Below are 23861 nucleotides of genomic sequence, written 5' to 3'. Positions count from 1 at the left end.
TTATGTTCTTTTATACAGTATTTTTTTTCCATTTTTTTCTTGTTGCTACAGTCTATACACACTAGTGTGTATGGATACGAGATAATTTTGAAAAAAATTGTTTATTACGATTCTTTTTTATGATGTGATATATATAGAATAAAAAAAGTAATTAAAAATTATATTTATAATGTAAATGGGTTAATATTTGGAAATTTAAGTTCGTTGTCAAGTAGTATTAAAAAGTTCAAATTTTGCTATTACCCTTATCTATATTTTGGTAGAAAAATATACCCATGGAGTCAACGAATTTATTTCATAGCCATGGCATGGCTTACTACTGAATGGTTAATAAAGCATCGCTTAAAAGAAGAAAGATGGAGTAGAAAAGTGGCTTCATGTTGCAAAGTTTCTTTAGTAACACCAAAGGATTTCTTGAGACAAGTCCCAACGTCCAATTGAGGCCAAGAAAGCACCAGTTCTTATGGCTCTGGCCTTTTCCATCTCTTTGTTTGAGAACAAATGCTGGCAGTCCTGAGTTCTCTAAAATAATGAACTACCAAGTGGCTTAGTAAATATGAGGCAGCACTCCAAAGTCCTGAACTAATGTGGAGACACTTCAGAGAAGCTTTACATGGCCAGTGGTTTGGCTTCTGCAAAATAATCCGTATATCCAAACAACAATTAGCAACATATTTGTATCACCCGAATGCAATCCTGGTCAAAGTACAGCACCACCCCTTTTACTGTTGTAACTTTCAACACACAATCTTAATCAGACTGAGACGCCCCTACAAGTCCCTGCTTTCCTGCCAACAGATTAGAACTTTTCTATTTACAAGCAACTGCAAAGAAAAATGCCAACGATAAAGCCAAAACTACTAGTACAATTTTTTTTGGCTGCAAAGAGAAAGGGCTTGCAAAGAAATAGAAACTAAGAAAAATGGAAAAAAATTATAAGCTTGAGATCCGAGACATTCAAAGTTGCAGTCAGTACACCTTCATCCCGCCATTTTGCATTCCCACTTCAGCCTGGGCATAGATGATCTACCATCAGAAGAGAATTTCTGGATGCAGTTCAATGCAAAGATGGCTCGCCTCCAAAAAATGCTTAAAAAAGCATTGCACGTCATGAATCATCCTCTAGTCACTCGCTATCACTCTCGGATATGTATCTCTCAGCATTAAATGGCTGATTCCTGGAGGCAAAATCATCTGTGCTGAAATCATTTCCTCCACTCATGGGTGCAAAGGCTGCAATTTGAACACAGGCAGTCAGCATGCAGCAATATAATAGCACGCAAATCCAATCAACAAATCACAGGCGATACTACAAAAAAAAACCCATATGGTCATTTTTCCACTTCCAGTAAGTTACGGTTTAGGTGATTGAAAAACAGCCAAAAGCAGCAAGCAGGCATTACCCAAAACTTGACTGTTTTAACAAGAAGACTTGACAAACTTAAGCATCAAGATCATCTGACAGAGGAAGGGATTCAGGCTCATGCTTCTTGCAGTTAAATGACAACAACATTACTAGTTATTTTACAGTTGTAACATATTATGGACTTTTCAGCAAAATCATAGTATAAGAACACATCAAGTAGGTCAAAAATGAATAAATAACTAACCTTTCTCCCTCATTCTTCTCTCTCGATCATATTCAAACTTATCACGAATTTGTCTAACCTTTTGCCAAGTATTTGCTTCCCTACTTCTCCCCATTCCTTGGTCCTGCATACTCAGAGAAGTGAATCTATAGAAAAACTACATGGATGATTGGATAAGCATGGTTTTAACTATTAATAAAAACACCTTAAAGCTACAATAAATCCCGAGGCAGCTAGCAGTAGTAATATTTTGCAATCCCCATCCATTCATGATTTTTGGAACAAAGAAAAGAGTGGAAAGATCAGTAAGTGGTTCATCCAGCTCAATGTTAAACCAACCAACTTCCATATTTTCACAAGTACGTACTAACAAAATTTGCCCAACTCTTACCATGATAAGCATCCATGTGCTCAAATAATTGCACTTTTTCTAGTGAATGTTAATCTCACAATGTCCTTTGAGGAAAACATATATTCACTGGGGACAAGTAAAACTTGAAGAGCCAACACATAATGGAACAACATATCCTAGCACATATTTTAGGCATGGACTCTGCGTTTAACCAATATTATTAGCAACTAACTATTATAACAAGAGTGAATATGTATCAACTATCACCTTTTGGAGAAAAAGTCAACAGAAAAAATATTTCAAGCATCATGAAATGAATGTCATGGAGAGGAAACTGACATAGATGGCTAGAGACCAAAGAAAGTAAAAAAATATCTCTGACCAGCTTGAGAAAAGGGTAGAGAAAACCATTCTTTCTGTCTTCGAAATTCACATAGTTTAAGTGAAAAATGTGCATCCATTCTTTCAGTCGAACTAGATTAAGGAAGTCCAACAAGCAAAATGTGGAACATCAAGAATTTTTAATTCTCAGCCTATTGTCTTAAACCAGCATCAAATTCAAATCCAGTGTCTCAGAACATGGGAAATGAGCAGCATAATGTTTAACAGCAACAGAAAACTGCAACTGCAATTTCTAGATACGCAAGCTATAAAAAGCAACAGTCTTTGTACCTTGAATTGCTCAGCCCGGTTTTGCCTTCTTCTGCAACAAGAAGAAAAGAGCCATAATCACTTTTTGTGAAGATAAAATAACAAAGAAGAATTATAATCTTTACGAATTCAAAGAACAGCTTACCCAAACAAAAAAAATTTAAAAAATTTAAAAAAATAAGAGGACTGTAGCAGCTGGACACGAAAAGTACTCGTAACATTTCTGAATAAGTGAAAATTGCGTAAGACTTAACTTGAGAAATGATGAAATGACTAAATGTCATCAGTAGAATCTACCAATTCATCAACATAAGCGTATAAAACCAACTGAATTATTATCATGCGAACAACATAGGGTAGTCGGTAGATGCAATACGAAGATTTATACCAAGACAAATGATCCCAAATGAAGAAATGGAGAAGGGGTGAAGGAACAACCTATACGGGTTGAAATCTTCATCATCATCCTCAGCTGAATCGTAGCCGGCATGATCTTGAGCAATTTTCTTGGAGTAACCCTCATCCCAATACAGCCTCTCCCAATTCTCCCTCAGCTCATTGTACAATTCCATATATCTTTTACACCATGGCTCATGCTCCTATCAATTACATCCAATGCAGCAACAGACTTCACTACTAAATAAGCAAAATCATCAGAAAAAACAAAGAAAAGAAAAGAAAACCAGATAAAGAGAACTGTACAGATTCTTTAAGAACAAGCCGAGTGCGGCGCATGAACTGTTCCCGAAGCTGCTTTCTGCGCTTGTTTGGAATATTTTCTCTGGGAATCACGAAGCGTTCTCTGGGTGGAACGTTTTCCCCAATCTCGTGCATCTCGCCGTCGACTACCCACCATTCTGATTTGTCTTCGTCTGCTTTCTTAAGCAAATTCGATGGGGCAAACTTCTGCCGCCTCCTGTTATGGGCAGACGATGAACCGGAGTCAGTTCGGGCCAACCGAAGGTGAACTAATTGCGGCCATGGTCTGAGGGCGGAGCTCCGAATACGCCCTGCGAACGAGAGCATTGAGGATTAATGAACCAAGATTCAAGCTTTAGTACTTCTTTTATTTCCTCCTACTCTCTGTAAGGCTTTCAAAACTCAGGCCCCTCAGACGTTAGGATTTTTACCTCCTACCCTTACAAATTAACTACGACATATTTTCACCCTTGCAATTTTGCACATTACTCACCCCATCCCCACAAAACCAACCAAACCCCCACCCCAAAAAAAAAAAAAAAAAAAAACCCCAACAAACCTTTAATTGTTGTGAAACTAATAAAATAAACTACCAAAAGTAGGGATTGAAATAGTAGAGTGGGAAGCGAAGAGAGAGAGAAGAACTATAGTATTATTATCTTCACTGATCAAAGTACTTCCGGGTTCCAAGGTTACAAATGAAGTAGGATTCACCCCTATATATAGGTGATCCAAGATAGAAGGTACATGAACCCTATTAAGTACTAATACATGAATTTAGTACTTCAAGTACATCCATAAATGGATTCATCTAATGTACCAATGAATCTAGGGAGAATACATGTGACTATCATCTAGAGAATATCAACGGACATCCACAACTTATCATTATTTCATAACACTCCCCCTTGGATGTCTATGACACAAAGAATATGCCTCATTAAAATCTTACTAGGGAAAAACCCAGTGGGATAAAAACCCTAGTGAAGGAAAAAGAGTACACTATTCTTGTGTAATAAATTCTCCCCCTGATGCAAACATTATATGAGATCTTGTAGCCGACGCATACCAATATTCTTCACCAGTCTTTCAAACGTTGCAGTCGGCAAAGCCTTGGTAAACAAATCTGCCAAATTATTATCCGATCGGATTTGCAGTACATCAATCTCACCATTCTTCTGCAAATCATGAGTAAAGAAGAATTTTGGTGAAATGTGTTTCGTCCTATCTCCCTTAATATATCCTCCCTTTAATTGAGCTATACAAGCTGCATTATCTTCATATAAAATAGTTGGAGGAATTTTCTTCTCGGAGGATAATCCACAACTCTTTCGGATGTAGTGGGTCATTGATCTTAGCCAAATGCATTCTCGACTGGCTTCATGAATTGCTATTATTTCAGCATGATTTGATGAAGTGGCAGTCAAGGATTGTTTTGTAGAACGCCAAGAAATGGCTGTTCCGCCACAAGTAAAGAGATAGCCAGTCTGAGATCGCGCTTTATGTGGGTCAGACAAATACCCAGCATCAGCATATCCAAGCAACTCAGGCTTAGATTTATTTGAATAAAACAAACCAAGATCAATTGTTCCTTGGAGATAGCGAAAAATGTGTTTAATACCATTCCAATGTCGTTTTGTAGGCGAGGAACTAAATCTTGCTAATAAATTCACAGCAAATGATATATCTGGTCTTGTACAATTAGCAAGATACATAAGCGCACCAATTGCACTGAGATATGGTACTTCAGGACTAAGTATCTTTTCATGTTCCTCTTGTGGTCTAAAGGGATCCTTATAAGGATCCAATGATCTGACGACCATTGGGGTACTTAATGTATGTGCTTTATCCATACGGAATCGCTTTAATACCTTCTGGGTATAAGCAGTTTGGTGAACAAAAATTCCACCTTCTAAATGCTCAATTTGTAAACCAAGACATAATTTTGTCTTTCCAAAATCTTTGATCTCAAATTCTTTCTTCAAATATTCGACAGCCTTTTGGATCTCTTCAGGAGTTCCAATCAAATTGAGATCATCAACATATATCGCAATAATCACAAAATTTGACCCATTTCTCTTGATAAAAACACATGGACATATTGGGTCATTGATATAACCTTCTTTAGTTAAGCATTCATTGAGGCGGTTATACCACATACGTCCAGATTGCTTGAGCCCATACAAAGACTTTTGTATTCTAATAGAATACACATCTCTAGGATTTGATTTACATGCTTCAGGAATGTTGAATCCTTCAGGGATTCTCATGTAAATATTATTTTCAAGATTCCCATACAAATAAGCAGTGACAACGTCCATCAGACGCATATCAAGTTTTTCATGCACTGCAATACTCACAAGATACCTAAATGTGATCGTATCCACTACAGGTGAATACGTTTCATCATAATCAAATCCAGGCCTTTGTGAAAAACCTTGGGCTACAAGTCTTGCTTTATGTTTCACTATTTCATTCTTTTCATTCATTTTCCTTACAAAAACCCATTTATATCCAACTGGCTTTACACTTTCAGGTGTTTGGACTACAGGTCCAAAAACATTCCTTTTAGCCAATGAATTTAATTCAGATTGTATCGCATCTTTCCATTCTGGCCAATCATTTCTATGCCGACATTCATCAACCGACCTGGGCTCATGATCCTCGTCATCTATAATATCAAGTGCTACATTATATGCAAAAGTACTATCAACAATTATTTTTCTTCGGTTCCAACTTTTTCTTGTAGTGACAAAGTTTATCGAATTTTCTATAACTTCATTCTCTTCAGGAGTTAGCTCTTCAGGAGCGACCTCTTTAGGAGGTTGAATTTTGTCACTAATTATTGATTCATCTGATCCTCTTTTCTTTCGAGGATTTTTATCTTTGGAACCAAGAGGTCTTCCACGCTTCAGGCGTGTTTTAGATTCATTAGCACTTGTGATTTGTCCTTCCGGAACATTTATTTTAATCGGAGCATTTTCAGCAGGAATATGTGATTTGGTGACTCTTCTGGAGTCACTAAATGCATCCGGCAATTGATTTGCAATATTTTGCAAATGTATGATCCTCTGAACTTCTAGTTCACATTCTTTTGTACGAGGATCCAGGAAATCTAATGATATTTTCCAAATGATTTTCTTTTTCGGGATTTCCTTTTTCGGCAGAATTTCCTTTTTCGGTTGATCTGTTCCTCCCCCTAATGTCGGAAAAAGTGATTCATCAAAATGACAATCGGCAAATCTTGCAGTAAATAAATCACCTGTCAATGGCTCAATATATGTAACAATAGAAGGTGATTCATATCCGACATATATTCCCAATCGCCTTTGGGGGCCCAATTTACGACGTTGGGGCGGTGCTATAGGAACATAAACCGCACACCCAAATATTCGTAAATGAGAAATATTGGGTTCATTACCAAATACTAATTGAATGGGGGAATAATTATGATAACTAGTCGGCCTGATTCTCACAAGTGTTGCTGCATGTAATATAGCATGTCCCCAAGCAGATAGGGGAAGCTTAGACCTCATCAACAATGGTCTAGCAATTAATTGTAGCCTTTTAATAAATGATTCGGCTAGACCATTTTGTGTGTGAACATAGGCTACTGGATGTTCAACAGTTATTCCAATAGACATGCAATACTCATCAAAAGCATGTGAGAAATATTCACCAGCATTATCTAAACGAATTCTTTTAATAGGATAATCAGGAAACTGTGCTCGTAATTTAATTATCTGAGCAAGCAATCTCGCAAACGCTATGTTGCGAGTAGATAACAAACATACATGTGACCATCTAGTCGATGCATCAATGAGCACCATAAAATATCGAAATGGTCCACATGGTGGATCTACAGGCCCACATATATCACCATGAATTCGTTCTAGGAATGTTAGAGATTCAGTCCCAACTTTAGCTGGTGATGGTCTAATAATTAATTTTCCTTGAGAACAGGCAACACAGGAGAATTCATTTGATTTCAATGCCTTTTGATTTTTCAAGGAATGGCCATATGAATTTTCAATGATTCGTCTCATCATAATAGACCCAGGATGTCCGAGACGATCATGCCAAATCATAAAATCATTGGAATGAGCAGACTTCTGGTCTGCTAGGTGATGAATTTCAATAGCACTTATTTGTGCATGATATAAGCCAGAAGAAAGAGAAGGCAATTTTTCTAATACACATTTTCCTCCGGAAATGGTATTTGTAATTAATAAAAATTCACCATTTGTCTCATTCATTGTCTCGATGTGATATCCATTATCGCGGATATCTTTAAAACTCAACAAGTTTCTCCGAGACTTGGGAGAGAGTAGTGCATTATTTACGACAATTCTAATTCCTTCAGGGAGAAATAGAGTGGCTCTTCCGGAGCCCTCAATTAATTTTGCACTACCACAGATGGTATTAATATTTCTCTCTCCCATTGTTAAACGAGAAAAATATTTTTTATTTTTCAATATAGTGTGCGTAGAAGCACTATCAACGAGACAAATGTTATCATCACCATTATTTGATCCCAAATATTTGGCATCCATTTCTTCTTGATAAGTAGCCAAAAGTTGTTCGGGCAAAATCTTGACACGTTTCGTGCTTCACTTTTGCTTCGCGCCTTTCCTTCACTCAAAGTAGAGACTCGTGCTGATAACGTGTTGTGAAACTAATAAAATAAACTACCAAAAGTAGGGATTGAAATAGTAGAGTGAGAAGCGAAGAGAGAGAGAAGAACTATAGTATTATTATCTTCACTGATCAAAGTACTTCCGGGTTCCAAGGTTACAAATGAAGTAGGATTCACCCCTATATATAGGTGATCCAAGATAGAAGGTACATGAACCCTATTAAGTACTAATACATGAATTTAGTACTTCAAGTACATCCATAAATGGATTCATCTAATGTACCAATGAATCTAGGGAGAATACATGTGACTATCATCTAGAGAATATCAACGGACATCCACAACTTATCATTATTTCATAACATTAATGAAATATATATGGTGTTTTGATGAAATTCATTTTAGTACCAAATAGTGCTAAGTGCACACTCATGTATGTGTGTGCAATTAGAAAATACATTTATTAATTTATACGATTTTTTATTAAATTGATAGTTATCTTAATTGTTGTGCCTCTTAATAGTTGGCAATATGCTCTTGGATAGTTATGGTAAAGATTATGTTGGTTTTGTATAATTTTATAGTAAGGATAAAATTTATTTTTTGTCAAAAAAAAAAAAAATTTAAAAAGTGACGAAAGGATAATTACATCAACCTCTTCCTCCCACTTTATATATAGTATAGATTATAGTCAATTCAATATATAGATTGCACATAAAAAATGATAAAACAACAAAATCTACCTTATATTTTCATTTTGAAAAAAAAAATGAAAAGGAACCTCAATTTGATTAAAACATCATAGATATAATTTGGTATAATGCCATCGAATCAAAAGATTTTGGTGGACTTGGATTTCAAGTTCTCAATTCAAATCCCCTAAATAGTTTGATTAACTCGAAAGATCAACCTCTCAACTTTTCAGACTTCAGTTTCTAACAATTCATTTGGGGGTTTAGATTTGATAAGAAAAGAACAGAAAAGGATAGAAAAGGGCTGGAATTGGACAGATTTACGTTGTTGCTCTGCCTTCAAAAGTTTTCCGTCCATTTATAGTTGGATTTGGACGGAAAGCCGGAGAAAGATTTGCGTAAATTTTTCAAAAATACCAACTCTATTTAGAATGACTTCAAAACTAAAATTTTAATGACATTATATCCAAAATTATCCTATTTATTTCATAAACTATCAAACAACATAAAGTATATTCTCTTATTTTTTTGCCATTTCTTTTCTCTCAAAATCTAAGATTTTTCTTCTTCTTCTTCTTTTTTTCTATCCTCAACTCCCCAACTAGCCATAAGAGGTCATTTAAATTGCTACCTTCTATAGTTTTTTTTAATAGAAAAATGCGATGTATCGGTTTAATATATATGAAGTGATAAAGCAACTAGGAAATGAATTTACGAAAAACAAAAAAAATTTCGGGAAAAAAATGTTGTGTTGGAATGATTTTTATTCCTCGTTGGGTCAGGGTGGGTTCAAGCACTGTAAAAAGTAAAAGTGAACCAATAGATTTGCTAAATGAGATGATTCCTGCTCCGAATCTCAAGAGAAGAGTGAAAAATTTCTCAAGAAAATATGAAGAAGCCAAAGCGGTTGATTTGCAGTTCCACGGCTGGGTACGACTTACGAGCAACCAGGAGCAGAAGGCAAAAACTTGGGTGAACCCGGTCTACAGACCTACCGGCAAAATGCCCAACCGGAACCCACTTCCTTCCCGCCCTTATTAAACAAAGAGGAAAAGAAAAGTCAACAAAACACGAGAAATTTCCTGCTATCAGTCTCAGAAGTCCGATAGCTTGCAGAGCACAAAGACCAAAAAAAGAAAGAGAGAAAGAAGAGGAGCTATGTGTGGAAGGGCTCGCTGTACTCTGAGGCCGGATGATATTCCCAGAGCTTGTCACCTCAACGGCCGTCGGATTCGTCATGTAGACATGAATAGGTAAACCCACTACTTTTTTTTTTTTTTTTTTAAAACAAATACTTTTTGTTGTTCATTAGTTGTTAAGTGACCTCTAGAACTCTTTGTTGGCTACATGGGTTTGTTTGTGAAATTTTTAGGTGTCGGCCGGCGTATAATGCCTCGCCTGGTTTTAATTTGCCGGTCGTCAGGAGAGAAGATGGCCAGGGCGGAGATGGGGTTGGTCAGGCCCAACTAGAGCAAGGAGCTGTAGTTCAGTGTATGAAATGGGGGCTTATTCCTAGCTTTACCAAGAAAACCGAAAAGCCTGATCACTTCAAGATGGTAATCAATGTCATCCATCCTAGAGTAATAGTGTATTCTTATTTCTGATTTTTTTTTTGGGGCACAAGAGTTGTTCTTGTATTAGCAGTTTATCTGAGATAAAAAAAAAATTTCTACAATATCTGCTGACTGTAGATTGTAGACCACTGCTACGGGGACTTTTCTTTTGTTGGGGGGGGGGGGGGGGAGCCGTTCATTTGTGAAGATTGTGTTCCGCATTTTGCAGTTTGCTTGCTCTCAATTAAGTTAGGTCATTCCACAAATTGTCTGAGGGTCTTCTCTTGCTGATGATTGTTCGTGTTTGAGGTTTTAAGGTATTAGATCTTTGAAGGCATATGTTATTTTTGAAGCTTTGCATCTTTATAGTTTCTTCTTGGAAGAGCTCACGTGGATACCTGAGCAAATGAGATTGATTCTGGTCGGACCGTATATTCTCGAATTAGTTGAGTACTTATGTTTATGGTTTGTTTCTGCATGGATGATTTTACCCTTATAAAACTGTCTTTAACAAGGCCCTGAAAAAGTTTAAGCAGGGGGGTGGGAAAAGATACTTGGGACTGCAATGCGAATATCTAGCTTTAGATGGCTGCTATGCTTCTTATCTTTGCTAAATTGGACTTTAAGCATCGAGGATGGTGTTGCTTGTTGCAGTTTAATGCTCGGAGTGAGTCAATAAGAGAGAAGGCTTCTTTTCGCCGTCTTCTTCCTAACAATAGGTGCTTGGTTGCTGTTGAAGGGTATGTAGTTGATATTAATACGAGTGTAGGGCCTCCCTGCTCGTATAGCTTTTGGTTTTTTTGTTTTGGCATACTATGTTGTACCAAATTTGAAATCTGGCCATGTTTATCCTCACTATCCTGTCAATTTTAGTGCTGTCAGGAATGTGGTTGATATGTTGTAGATATTGCTTTTGTTCTCTTTTATAGTTCCATTTTATGCTCGTTATGTTGTTCTAGCCAATTAATGATATGAATTTGAAAATGATAAGCCATAGATAAACATGCCTATATTTTGGTAAATTGAAAAATTTTATGCAATTGGTAAACCGTGTCTGGTTGGCGAAGAACTTTCACACACCTTTATTCTTCATTTGATATGTTACCTTTGCAATTTAATTAGTTATCTTTCTAAATTTTAAATCCCAAATTGCTATTATTGCTATATAGTTTTATTTCTTTCTTTACTTTACAAAATGGAGTTTTATCGAACTTCTCAATTTGTTTAACCATTTCTCATGTCATACTACCAAAAGCAAAAATTGACATGGTTTTGCTATTGAAAATTTTGTTCATTAGGAACATTAAGAATCTTCTAAGTTGCATTTACGAGATTCAATGGACCATCTCGATCTGTCTTTTTTAATTGTGATATAGGCTGCTGAAAGGGGATACTTGTCTGTTTTAAGTTGATGTTGTACTTTACGTGATGGTAGCTATAACCAAGCACTGGTTATTGTGCTCAGATTCTATGAGTGGAAAAAAGATGGTTCAAAGAAGCAACCTTACTACATATATTTCATGGATGGGAGGCCCCTAGTTTTTGCTGCTCTTTTTGATTCTTGGAAAAATTCAGAAGGTAAACTTGGAAGTGATGGACATCCTGATATCTCTCTCAACTTATAGTGACATATGCAAGTTTCTGCAAGCATCATCCTTGTTATTGCCAACATTCCATTTATATTTGGATCATGTCCAAAAAATTGGACTCCTTATGTTGAGGATTACTGTCTTTTGTCTACAGGACCTTTTGATATTCATATTGTAGCTCAAGATGTGTTTGTTCTTCTCTTCGTTTTCCCCTCTTTTGAAGCTTATATGTTGGAACATGGTCTAAAATAGCAACAAGTCCATTTTTACTCTTTAGTCTTTATACTCTCTTTACTTTCTGCAAGATTGGTTCCTAATGCTTCCACATGCAGGTGAGGTCTTTTATACGTTCACAATAGTTACAACTTCATCATCATCCACTTTGGAATGGCTGCATGGTAAGATATACAAATGCTTTGTTCTTTTCTTGTAGCCTCTCCAGTAAGTTAATATATTTTTCTCTGTCTGATATTGGAGTTATTTATGCATAACTGGTTCTTTACATTGTAGACAGGATGCCTGTGATTTTGAGAAACAAGGAAGCAACAGAAATGTGGTTAAATGGTCCTTCATCATCTGATTTTGATACAATACTGAAACCGTATGGAGAATCAGATCTGGTGAGAATATCAATGAAATAGAAGAACAGTATTTTCTTTTTCATTTATGCTGCATGAATCTAAAATTGTACGAATTTTGTAGGTATGGCATCCCGTAACAACTGCTATGGGTAAACTTTCTTTTGATGGCCCAGAATGCATTAGTGAGGTACCGGTCATCTAGTTTTCTACTAAGATTTAATATAGCATGGTCAGCTGCTCCTCTGTCTTTTTCACTTGCAAGAGCACAAGTGACTGACTGGAGAGTATTGAATGCAAGGCCATACTAATTTTATTTCCTATTTTATCTGTGCGATTTTATGGTTTTCAACGATAACTTTATTCTACTAAAAAAGCATTCGCTCGTTAACAGTAGTCACTTTGCGTATTATGTGTGTGTCAGATGCTGCCACTTTTATGCCGTGGGTTCTGATTTGTGTTGAACGTTAATGCGTTATCTTGGTTGCACTGCAGATACAACTGAAGAGAGATGAGAGCAAAACCATCTCACAGTTTTTCTCCAAGAAAGGAGCAAACAGTCAAGCAGACTCGAAAACTGAAAACAGAACAATAAAGGGAGAACCAATGGGCTTGCAGGAGGAATCTGAAGCTGATGATTTAACCAACCATCAACATGTCACCAAATCAGCTGAGAATGACAGTAAACCTGATTTTTCCAATCTTTCTCGTGATGAGGCTCTACATATTCCAGTAAAGCGGGAATACGAAGTATGTTCGAGTGATACAAAACACACTGATGATGAAAGTGAGAAGCTACATGAAAGTCCGGTAACAAAAAAGGTTAGGGGTGCAAGTGAAGAAACAATGGTGAAACTTGAGGAACAAACTCAGAAAACATCTCCTACCAAAACTCATAAGCCAGGTGCGAGTTCAGTGAGAAAGAAAGCTTCTAGCTCCGGTGACAAACAACCAACATTATTTTCTTACTTTGGGAAGTGCTAGAAGGATGTGGATAGCCCCTACTTTGGCTATAGCTCAACTGGTCATTGCTGAAAACTGTGGATAAATTTTTGCTTAACCTATCAAAGGAACCAGGCAAGATGCAGTGCAATTTTGGAGCCGTTTTGATTCTAGTTTTTCCGGATCAGGCGCGTCTATTTCTGGCTATGGGCTATAGCCCTTTGTACTGTAGTCTCACGGTAAGGGTTTCATGGAACTCGTGTCGTTTTGAAGCTGTAAAATGAAGAATGTACTACAAAATTCATTAGGAGTTTCTAGCTTACAAGGAAGGCAGTCCTGTTAACATATAATTTCCCATACTTTGCAGCTATGCATCTGTCAACTTGTAAGGCCATTTAAGCAAGTAATGGAGATTCAAACTATCTTCCCTTAGAAGATTAGTGGCGGGGCAAAATTAGTTGTTCATCAATGCCATTTTCACCATTACGATCCCATTTCCCTTGTAAAATGTTCAATTGCGGAACCAATATAGCGATGGTAGAAGTTCTTTGAGCTTTGCTTCCACTTAAAAAAGAAAAAAAAGAATTGCAAAAATTCAAATTTATATAGCTAGATAGACCAAAAGCGGACTCTTGAACACGAACCAGGGACCAACAGGCTACTTGCTAGCGATAAACATCACAGCAGTATTATAGTTTCTCCAAAAGTTACAAAATTGATAGTACTAACTGTCCTTAATCCATAACCAGAGATACAAACGCAGCAGGTCAGATCGATGATCCGCTCACTTCAAAATCCTTTGCTGCTTTTCAAAATGGAGCCCAGCGTCCCCAAAACGGCAAAAGCCAACAACGGACTGATATCTAAGGTATCGAAGATCGGAGGGATTATATTCCGGAAAAGATTCAAATACGGATCACACAGGTCCCTAATTGCAGACAAGGGCTGCCTATCCCAAGGTATATTGGGGAACCAGCTCAGCAAAACCCTAACCATCAAAACCCCGCTGTATATATCCAGCCATTTTGCCATCCCGGCTGCAACCACGGTGAACGGCGTGTTCAAAGTTCCAGTGGAAGCATCCCGAATTGCGGCGAAAAAAGCCGGGCCGGCGGAGTGGACTAAAGGCTCCGGCCGGCCATGAAAGCCCTTCAATTGCAGGCCCAGATTGAGAACCTTGTCGGCCAACAGCTTGGAGGCCGTTAGAGTGAGAGCCAACAGCGTAGTCACTGTCCGAGTTGAACCTGTGAGCAACGATAGAGCGGAGTTCTGGTAACCAGAGGTTTTGGCAGATGAGTTACTGAGGAGGGTCGACGAGGAAGCGGTAATCATTGCCGGCCTTTTAGGGTTTGCGAGGGAGACGGAAAGCCTCAGAGGATAGGCAGCGGTAAGGTTGTTCGGAGAAATAACGGTAGGTTTTCGGAGGATTAAGGTCTGTGAGGCTATGAGGGAAGAAGCCATCTGGTTTTGGCTCGAACGAAATCTCCGGATTCTGAGTACTGCGGAGTAGATTCTAGACTTGCCCAAGATGTCTTCCTTCAATTGGGTTTTAAGTAACTATTACGAGTCTTATCTATTCTTTTTTATTCCAATAAGTAGTACTTTACTTTCCAGACTCAGGCTCAGGAATTGGTGGTGTTATTTCACCAGTTACCCTTTTTGCACAAATTTTATTCGATGGGCCTCATTTTTGAGACCTCCTTGCACCTGCTTGCCACAATCAAAATTTCACACTAGTAAAGTCTTTACAAAACTCCTGATATGTTTCGATTGTGAAAAAAAATCGAGAATTTAAATTGATCTTTCTCAGTATGTTAACTTTTTTCTTTTTGGGTAAAATCAGATATAAAGTATGTGTTAATTGGTTCTTCCTTCAGAAGCCATGAACTTAATGTATCTCTATGTGCATTATCATGTTAACAGCGTGCATTTTCCTGTAGTACGCAAGTTTCGGTTCATATTTGGATAGATTTGATTTTCAAAAATTAAATTTTCAAAAATTCAATGATTCAAATTAGTATGAGAGAAGTCCAAAATAGTACTAATCTCTTTAATCTTTATCAATGCTCATTTTTCAGTTGGTATACTATGTTTGGATTGCATTTTTTTGAAGAAAAATTACTGTAGTGATTTGATACATGCAAGATAAAAATATAATTAAAAAATCTATTTACAATATATGAGAGATAAAAAGATAATTAAAAAATATATTCACGAAAAACGCACCTCATTGTATGACAATGATATGATCAAATGTACAATAGGTAAAAACAAAGGCCTGATGTGCCTCTGGCAACAAGGCAACTCCCGCTTCCCATTTCAAACTGTGGATACATCGAAACTCATTCCTTTTGACTCTTTTTTTTTTTTGTCAACAACGATACATTTATATAACCTATTTTATTTTAATTTAGGGTGGAGAGGGAGCCTAAGGAGGGGCAGAGTGTAGAATCTAGAGACAACTAGCTAGTAGATTACAACTATTTTTTTTTTTTTATCAATTGTTATTCTTACTCCTACTCTATCCTAATCTAACTAGAGAGAAGTTCAACTGAGCCTACGGGGAATCGATGGGAATAGAACCACCACCAGACCAGACGGGTGCACAACGCACCCGTCTGAATTTTTTGAAAGACCACAAAATGTGTCAATTTGGTGGGAGACAAGGTTCGAATCCCTGTCTTTCACCCCACCAAAGCCTTAAAGGCTTGGTGGTTGCCACCAGTCTGCTGGTGGTTGCTAGTAGATTACAACTACAACTAGTCGATTTCTTGTTTTTGTTTGTGAGACTGAGAGGCACCGAGTGGGCGGTCTGTTGTTTGCTGTGCCCGGCGGCGCCCTCTAGCAGTACCTCTAACGTACGTACGACTTGACAAATCAAATTTCGTTAACTAATTGATCTTCCACAGTAAATGCTATACTGCTATACCTGATCGACGTAGTATAAAATAGTAAAATACCATATATGCATGCGATAAAAAGGCCTTTAGATTTAAATTCTTCAAACCTCTTTCATTTCATGCCATTAGAGACTGGGATTGGAAAAAGTGGACGGCACTCCCTGCTTAATACTAGAACCAAAATCCGCCCTCTCCAAACTAACTATCAAACTGGTACAGAATTTATTGTTCCTTTCTCGGGATATGACTGTTACTCATTTGCTGCAGATCTTCAAAACCGCCTCAAAATCGTGCCAATGGTCCCCAAGACGGTGAAAGCCACGAGCGGACTAAGATCCAAGGAATCGAAAACCGGCGGAATTACACTCCGGAAAAGGCTTAAATATGGATCAGACAGGTCCCTAATAGCCGATAAAGGCTGCTTATCCCAAGGTATATTGGGGAACCAGGTGAGCAAACATCTCAGCGACAATACCCCAACGTAGATGTCAAGCCACTTTGCCATCCCACCTGCGAGGATAGCGAATGGGGTGTCTAATCTTACGGTAGTGGGATATTCGCCGATTGCTGCGAAGAAAGCAGGACCCGCTGAGGAGTAAATTAAGGGTTCTACTTGTGGTAAGAGGCCACAAATGGCCTGAATTCTGCCGGCCAATAATTTTGAGGCTGCTAGAGCGATTACCAAGAGCGTAGTGGCGGTCCGAGTTGAAGTGGTGAGGAGTAAACTGGACGACGATTGAGGAGGGGGCGAGTTTTTGTTCTGAGATTTGTCGGTGGATGGGTTATGGTGGACGGGCGCCGAAGAGGAAGAAGCGATCGTTTTTGGCTTTTCACTTGGAGGAACGGAGACAACCCGCAGCAGCGGCAGCGTAGGACCGGTTGAGCGGTGGGCGTTGGGGGCAGAAACTGCCGTACAAGTTAGTTGGCGGCAAGATATTATGTTTGGATGTTTTCTTGGCAACGGAGGAGAGATCACGGCTGTGGAGATATATGGAGAGAGGACGGCAGGGTTTTGGAGGACTATGCTTTGGGAGGCCATACCAAAACCTCGAGGTTCAGAAACCTTCGGACTTTCGGCGTGTCGTAGGGAGAAAATTGCCAATCAGACGCTCAGCCCCTTTCAAGGAGCCTCCTTCCTTGCCAAGCCTTGCTCTTAAAAGTTTAACATATATAACAACTCAACTCACGGAATCTCACTCTGAACTAGTACCACTTAATTAAGATGTTCAATTTTTTATTATCAAATCATTTAAATATGTTAAGATCTAAATTCATTAACTTTAAATATTGAGTTAGATTATCAAATAGGACCTAAAACTCCTACTCTAATTATCCATCCTCCCACCCAGAAGTGAAAAAAAAAATCCAAAAACTTGTTTTAGCTTGGCATCAGCTATCTTCTTTTTTTTTTTTTTTTTAAATCCTCCCGCCCCTCTCCGCATCCTTCCCACCCCGCTATCATTCCATGTCCAAATAAAGATTTAGCAAATCCTAATAATTAAAATTAATTAGGGAGTCAAACGTACAAAATACAAAGATCTTGCAAGAACGTGTACTTTTTTTATTTTCTTTTTAACAGAAAAGAGTTATTTTCTTTTTTATTTTCTTGATTATAAAAAAGTTTTGAGTTATCGGTTTGTTTGAATTTGAGTTAATAAAACTTGTAAATCGATTATTATCGATTTATTTGAGTTTGGGTTAACAAAAGGCTAGAGACACGTGGCAGCTGTACAACAAAGGGACAGAGGGAACAGACACTATTTTGGGGACAGAGGATCTGAAGCCCTTTCTAATTAGTATACCTTTTAATATCAGTATTTATCGTGTTTTTTGTTCTAGCTTTTAGAGGAGGATAATTGCTTAAACACTTCAGCAATCTTAAGGCAATCTCTGAAGTTTTGGGATACTTCGGTGATTTAAATTTTGAACTTTTACAATCTAGCAATAAAAAAATAAATCCCCCAACTCATATCCATTTTTACTCTTAAAAAAATGGGATCTGATTTTTTTTTTTCACTTATAAAAATGATCACACATGGGTCAAAAGGTGAATTCGGACTAAGAAGTGATCAGAAATTTGAGTTGGAACCAAATTTAACCAGTTTGATTTTGTAAGGTATGTAAAATCATTATTTTAAAAACAAGAAATTGAAAATTTTACTTGTCAATATGTGAAAAATGTCTTGAACGATTTTCACAAATATTTATACCAGCATCTTGGCCAACGGCCACCCATGAAGTTCTCCACCTTGCCTTGGTGGTTGGTGCTTCCAAACCAGGCCCTTGAAGCTAAAGGTCACCCTTAAAACCGTTCAAAAGGCTTTAGATTACTAATTACAGAGCATGCAATCTTGATTCTTGAATGCAAGATCACCGATGCAATTGGAAGAGTGCTTAAACCAAAAACCAACAAGAGAAGTGATATACTAAGCTAGACAGCCACGAGGATTAGCATCTCTGTAATTGCACATCCTTCAAAAGAAAAAGATGCCTGGCGATGTAGATTGAGAAAACAAACTTGTTAACAAGAACATCAATAATGTACATATTTCATTTCACTTCAGAGAATTAATGAAAAGCAAGAAATCACAAAAGCAGTGTCAACGTTGGATGGCACTAGGATTTAGCACAAGGGAAATATCTGGGGACGAAGGAAGGGTAAAGACCAGTGATAACCCTCTACCAACCGCCCGTTGGTGGCCATCTCCATGATTAGCTTATGCAGCGCGCGGAAGGGGCTTAACACCACCCTCCAATGCACCACCTGCCGAGAACCAAGGCAGAACCCTCTACGCTTACTCCCTAACCGGATGCTGCTGCCCTTGCGCCTTCTTTGCCCTCGGCGTGTCCGGCACCAGCCTACCACCACCGTGGAGTTGGAAAATAAAGAAATGGTTATGCCACCTCTCCTAATTAGCATTCTGAGGATGTTGCTGCTGTTGTTTTGGCTAAAGTGCCATGGGACAAACTTTTGCAGAGGAGTTAAATATATATAGTATCAACTATCAAGTAAAGCTGATGGATCGTGAAGTTAGTTGATGATGAATGTCATTATGATTGTAATTATGACTATCATATTCTTTCTGCGGTGATGCTAATGGTCGAATATAATAATGGTTCAAAAGCAGGAATTTTTCCTTTTGCCATCTTTAGAGTTGTGGGTGTAATGATTAGGCAACGGGTGCTTTTGCTTAATAACTGTTTTAGGATGAATTAAAATATCACATTAGAAATTTTTGCACCAAGCTACGTGTTCCCATAAACACCAAAGAAGACTTGACAAAACCTATTAGCAATATGCATGATAGAGTTGGTTGCCTCTCTCTTCATCTTGTTCCTAGTTAGATTTGCAAATAGCATCGAAGATGGAGTGAAAATGGAAGAGATTTATGATGGGACAATTTCAATTATCCTTTTTGTTTGAATAATAATCATAAATAGAGCAGCTGGTAACCAATGGCAAAAAGTCATCAGGACCATGCAGGGAGAGCACCGCCATTTGTAGCACCAAGTGAGATTCTCCAAAAAAAAAAAAAAAAAAGATGCACTGCATTTACTTACACAAGCATTCTCTTTCTAAATTTGAGGGGGTGAAATAGATTTTCTTTTTCTTTTTTTTTTTGTTTTAAATTTGAGAGGTGCGATAGGCAAATCATAACTAGGTTTTAGTTTACAGCATGATCAAGGGAATGTCTTTGGTTGTTCGTGCATTATTTTTTCCCGTTTAATTTAGACGATTTCTGTGTTCAATGTGCTCCTGAAAAAGTGGAGACCGCCGTTTTTTATTTTTAAAAGTCTCATAACAGAGTTTCGTTTTAATATTCTTAATTAGAAAGAGGTAACGCATATGAAATGAGGATGAACTCCGGATTAATTATTTATGTACTATTTCAAATAAGATGAAATTTTCATATACCACTTTCATGTAGAAAATCCACCATGCAGCCCTCATTAAAGAACTTTGCTACAAACGCGCCTGAGCCGAAAGGACTAGAACCTATGTTTTCAGAATCGGACCGGATATCAACTCGACCGAGATCAGGGGTCAGGGGTCAATGGGTTCGACCGGAGGTCGATAGGGGTCGAACCGGATGACGTCATAAATAAAAATTATTTAAAAATTAAATTATTGTATATAAAATATCCAATAACATATTGATATTAATAAAGGTATATTTATATATATTTGATGTTTCAAATATATTTAACAAGAAAATACAAAGAAATTAGAACAATCAAGTAACAATTTATATTATTTAATAAACATTAACAAGTTTAGAATTAAAATTATGAATTTAATTGAAAAATAACATCAAATTTTAGGACAATATTTATAAAGTATGAAATATTTGAGATATATTAATAAGTTTTCACAATTTAGGGGGTCAAAACATAATATTTAAAAAGTTTGAACTTTTTTTACAAAATCTCCTGTTGGACCGGGTTTTCCGGTTCTGTACCGATCAAACCCGGTTTTTTGACCGGAGTTGACCGGGTTTTAAATCTCCCGGTTCTGATGACTAACTCGGACCGGACACTTGACCGGTTCCCGGTTCAACCGGTCCGGTCCGAGTTTGAAAACACAGACTAGAACTAAAGTAGGATTAAATCTATGTAAATTAATGATGATGTATCGTTTTGTTCTAATTTCAATCACTTGATTCTTTTTGACTATTTTCAATACTTGTATTGATTTGATTGATCGCAATTACTGATATTGTTAACAAAGATAACAAGATAAAATATAGTGTAAATTAATGATAATGTATCATTTTATTTTAATTGAAATATCTTGGCACGTTTCGACCACTTTTAGTACTTTGTCATTGATTTGTAAGTTCTCTATGCTGTTAATTTTGTTAACATTATGATTCATTAAATTTAAATGGAACAAATTTAAGAGTTTACGTTGCAAAGTGTTCAAAATTAAGAGTTTTTGAATATTGGGATGGCCATTTTTCCAGATATGTGTTTTTGAATAATTTCAAATAAGTTCTTAATTCTCTGCTTATTTCACACACACGTTTACTGAATAATGCACTATAGTGAAATTATCTTTAAAATACACCAAAAAGCTAGTGGGTTTACATTTTATTTACTAATAATAAAATCTAGGAAAATGTTTCGTACTGGAAAATGAATTTAGAAAGACTAGTGCAAGTAACTGTGGAATCAAAATTTCGGCCCACTACTTTATAAGAAATAACCCAAATAAGATATTTCTCCTTTTTGTCAAATAAAAGGATTAATCTTTTTTACACTTACAATGCATATACTGTCAATCTTGATTAAATGAGGTGTTATGAATTCAACGATAATAATACATATATTATTATCAGTATATGGAAGATTTATTCAAAATAAAATATTTACTGCATTGAGAGGCCCAATCCATATGCCAGTGCCTCTCGTCATCATTCAAAGCCCGCCATGAGTACTGTAGCCCACTCCCTAGGTGTTTATAGTTTACGAAGTTAAATAATTAGACTGGCATCGCCCCTTTAACCTTTCTGGACGTATTCTAGTAGTAGTTTGCACGTTGTCTCCAAGTAGAGATACATTTTCAGCATTCTCTCCTTCTCTGCTTGCTTATTTGAGTTTTCCAACTCCAGCCAGAGACGCAAACAAGTTGAGCCACCATCAAGCCAAATGAACCTTGCATAATTTATACTTTAATCATGTGGATAAAGTAGAATGTTTCCATGTTTGTCGGTAACGTTGTTTTTCAGCCAAGAATCAAACCGACCGTAGAAGAATGCCGCATGTATAAGCTGCCGGGGAACCATCCCCACCGCACGAATTCAACAAATTTATCCAAATGCATTACATTGGCATTTTGTTTTCTTTTTTCGTACTCCCTTCATCCCAAATTCTTTATCGCTGGAATTCCATTCCATCCCATTAAGAATAGTGGCTTAATTATTAATGATCGTGGAAAACAAGAAAGGAAACCAGTATAATCTTTTTCATATCTTTTGATAGAGGAAATTCAAATACTACGCCAACTTGAGGTTGAGGGGAAACAAATAATATAAAAGAAATAGAGAAACCACAATTTGCAGCTAGCATTGATTAATGCTGCCGGACTGTGAGACATTCATGTCTTATGCATCTGTTCAGAGTTGCCCAGAAAGAGGGATTCTGTTCGACTGCCAAGGCAGTCACAAAATCTCCCAGAAATTAATGCCAAAATAAACACCATCCGTCCCAGAAAAGCCACACTCCAATTAAAACTAATAAGCCTAGAAAAAAAGTCTATTTCCTGTACTGCAAAAACTACCATAAAAACCTGCAGGACCCAAAACTTTCCATTGGAAGCAAACCAACAACTGGCCACCCCCAACCCCAGCCTTTTTTTTTTTTTTTTTTTGTGGGTGTTGGGGGAGGGGTATGAAACAGCTGGTCTTCTTCCCTTCTTTTTTTTGGTAGAAAATCAACTGATCTTCTTGATTCTTGATAGTAGTAACTAGTAAATCCGGCAGAATGACAGGAACAAGTTGTAGTATTACTAGTTTACAACTCCTACTTCTTAGAGCCACCGTCACCATTCACCGGATATTTGAGGGCATTAAGTTCCACTTTCCTAAGGGCGGCTTTACCAAGGTCAACCCCACAGACATCTGAGAGTCTAACGAGGTAGAGTAACACGTCTGAAAGCTCCTCCCCCAGGTGTTGTTTCTCTTCATCTTTCCAGTTTGGTAGTCCCTTTGGCACCTCTCCTTTCCACTGGAATATCTCAGAAAGTTCCCCCATTTCTCCAACCTGTTTCACAGTAACAACAAAATCAAGGTTACCGCTGTTCTGACTTTGTCATATTCCTGTGTTGTCTTGGCCAAAAAACCAAAAGCAAAAGCAAGTAATGGAGTTGGGTTTTCAGGATTTGGATCAAAAAGAGAAAAAATGGATGTTCTATTTACATGTTGCTCCTCCGATGCCATGTTTTCAGCTCAGCAATATGTAAAGATGAAAAGAATTGAAAGCTAAGTTTTGTACTAGAGACAGTCACAAAGATGTATTAAACAGGGAGTAATTACCAAAGCCAGGAGAAGATTTCTGGGGCTGTGGAAACGTTCCCAATCTCTTTCCCTAGCAAAGTCGTCCATTTTCTTCGTGAGAAGATCAAGAGTCACCCGCTCCCCTCCTTCCTTAAGCCCTGTCATCTGTGTTTTACCCTGATACCAGCACCAAAAAAACACTTCAGGAAAGACTGCTACACAAATGCAAGTGCTGCTGGGTAGTTCAATATATATATATATATATATAAGCAAAGCCAGCCAAGCATACAACGGTCTAAAGTGGATTTCTCCCAGAATAAATATATGAAAATCATTTTTGTTTTCTTTCAAGAGGGCAAAAATATATATTGAAAATCATTTAATGCATTTAAAATTTGGGACACTGAGTCATGGTTTTATTACATCGAAAACGATATTATTGTATGATTAAGATACGTAATGTATTATTAGTTGCTGATGTATTATTTTGAATCACATAATATATGAGTAGACTGTAGAGTAAGGAAATGTGGGTATTTTGAGGCAATTAGATAGGAGGGGATCAGTATCACCCTAAAGATATATAGATAGATACTACGTACCATTGTGTGGTGTATATTGAACATTTAATAGTTTTCAGTGCTTCGAATCAATGGACAGACATTAATCACTAAATTCTGTGTCA

General features: G+C 37.3%; 5 protein-coding genes across 5 annotated transcripts; 1 reads left to right on the top strand and 4 right to left on the bottom strand.

Annotated features, from left to right (window-relative positions):
- Positions 1 to 649: 649 nt before the first annotated feature.
- LOC113775060 lies at positions 650 to 3683 on the bottom strand. Its single transcript, XM_027319793.1, has 5 exons — positions 3295 to 3683; positions 3031 to 3191; positions 2614 to 2644; positions 1611 to 1713; positions 650 to 1233 (listed from the first exon to the last, which is right to left on the bottom strand). Exons 1-5 carry the CDS (start codon positions 3616 to 3618, stop codon positions 1127 to 1129), a joined length of 726 nt encoding a protein of 241 aa, XP_027175594.1. The 5' UTR covers positions 3619 to 3683; the 3' UTR covers positions 650 to 1126.
- A 5867-nt stretch (positions 3684 to 9550) lies between these two features.
- LOC113761715 (embryonic stem cell-specific 5-hydroxymethylcytosine-binding protein) lies at positions 9551 to 13721 on the top strand. The gene is made up of 8 exons (XM_027304821.1): positions 9551 to 9872; positions 9992 to 10175; positions 10827 to 10912; positions 11638 to 11750; positions 12094 to 12159; positions 12272 to 12381; positions 12464 to 12529; positions 12835 to 13721. Exons 1-8 carry the CDS (start codon positions 9778 to 9780, stop codon positions 13321 to 13323), a joined length of 1209 nt encoding a protein of 402 aa, XP_027160622.1. The 5' UTR covers positions 9551 to 9777; the 3' UTR covers positions 13324 to 13721.
- A 145-nt stretch (positions 13722 to 13866) lies between these two features.
- LOC113761724 (ylmG homolog protein 1-2, chloroplastic-like) lies at positions 13867 to 14841 on the bottom strand. The gene has a single exon (XM_027304833.1). It carries the CDS (start codon positions 14740 to 14742, stop codon positions 14071 to 14073), a length of 672 nt encoding a protein of 223 aa, XP_027160634.1. The 5' UTR covers positions 14743 to 14841; the 3' UTR covers positions 13867 to 14070.
- Positions 14842 to 16294: 1453 nt separating this feature from the next.
- LOC113748648 (ylmG homolog protein 1-2, chloroplastic-like) lies at positions 16295 to 17300 on the bottom strand. Its single transcript, XM_027292161.1, has one exon. The coding sequence runs from the start codon at positions 17218 to 17220 to the stop codon at positions 16453 to 16455; it is 768 nt and encodes a 255-aa protein (XP_027147962.1). The 5' UTR covers positions 17221 to 17300; the 3' UTR covers positions 16295 to 16452.
- A 4946-nt stretch (positions 17301 to 22246) lies between these two features.
- On the bottom strand, positions 22247 to 23381 carry LOC113750409 (dCTP pyrophosphatase 1-like). The gene is made up of 2 exons (XM_027294388.1): positions 23216 to 23381; positions 22247 to 22943 (listed from the first exon to the last, which is right to left on the bottom strand). Exons 1-2 carry the CDS (start codon positions 23339 to 23341, stop codon positions 22704 to 22706), a joined length of 366 nt encoding a protein of 121 aa, XP_027150189.1. The 5' UTR covers positions 23342 to 23381; the 3' UTR covers positions 22247 to 22703.
- Between the last annotated feature and the right edge of the window lie 480 nt (positions 23382 to 23861).

This window comes from Coffea eugenioides, chromosome 1 (assembly GCF_003713205.1).
Source record: "Coffea eugenioides isolate CCC68of chromosome 1, Ceug_1.0, whole genome shotgun sequence".
NCBI classification, from domain to species: domain Eukaryota; kingdom Viridiplantae; phylum Streptophyta; class Magnoliopsida; order Gentianales; family Rubiaceae; genus Coffea; species Coffea eugenioides.
This window is presented reverse-complemented; position numbering and strand designations above follow the sequence as displayed.

What these genes read in the sequence shown, in the direction of transcription:
- LOC113761715 (XM_027304821.1), top strand. Translation starts at nt 9,778, where the DNA reads ATGTGTGGAAGGGCTCGCTGTACTCTGAGGCCGGATGATATTCCCAGA. An exon ending in CGTCATGTAGACATGAATAG is followed by an intron (nt 9,873 to 9,991) that starts GTAAACCCACTA and finishes TGAAATTTTTAG; the next exon opens with GTGTCGGCCGGCGTATAATG. An exon ending in GCCCAGAATGCATTAGTGAG is followed by an intron (nt 12,530 to 12,834) that starts GTACCGGTCATC and finishes GTTGCACTGCAG; the next exon opens with ATACAACTGAAGAGAGATGA.
- LOC113775060 (XM_027319793.1), bottom strand. Translation starts at nt 3,618, where the DNA reads ATGCTCTCGTTCGCAGGGCGTATTCGGAGCTCCGCCCTCAGACCATGG. An exon ending in GAAGATTTCAACCCGTATAG is followed by an intron (nt 2,645 to 3,030) that starts GTTGTTCCTTCA and finishes TTCTTGTTGCAG; the next exon opens with AAGAAGGCAAAACCGGGCTG. An exon ending in GAGAAGAATGAGGGAGAAAG is followed by an intron (nt 1,234 to 1,610) that starts GTTAGTTATTTA and finishes TTCAAATTGCAG; the next exon opens with CCTTTGCACCCATGAGTGGA.
- LOC113748648 (XM_027292161.1), bottom strand. Translation starts at nt 17,220, where the DNA reads ATGGCCTCCCAAAGCATAGTCCTCCAAAACCCTGCCGTCCTCTCTCCA.
- LOC113750409 (XM_027294388.1), bottom strand. Translation starts at nt 23,341, where the DNA reads ATGACAGGGCTTAAGGAAGGAGGGGAGCGGGTGACTCTTGATCTTCTC. An exon ending in GAAATCTTCTCCTGGCTTTG is followed by an intron (nt 22,944 to 23,215) that starts GTAATTACTCCC and finishes ACTGTGAAACAG; the next exon opens with GTTGGAGAAATGGGGGAACT.
- LOC113761724 (XM_027304833.1), bottom strand. Translation starts at nt 14,742, where the DNA reads ATGGCTTCTTCCCTCATAGCCTCACAGACCTTAATCCTCCGAAAACCT.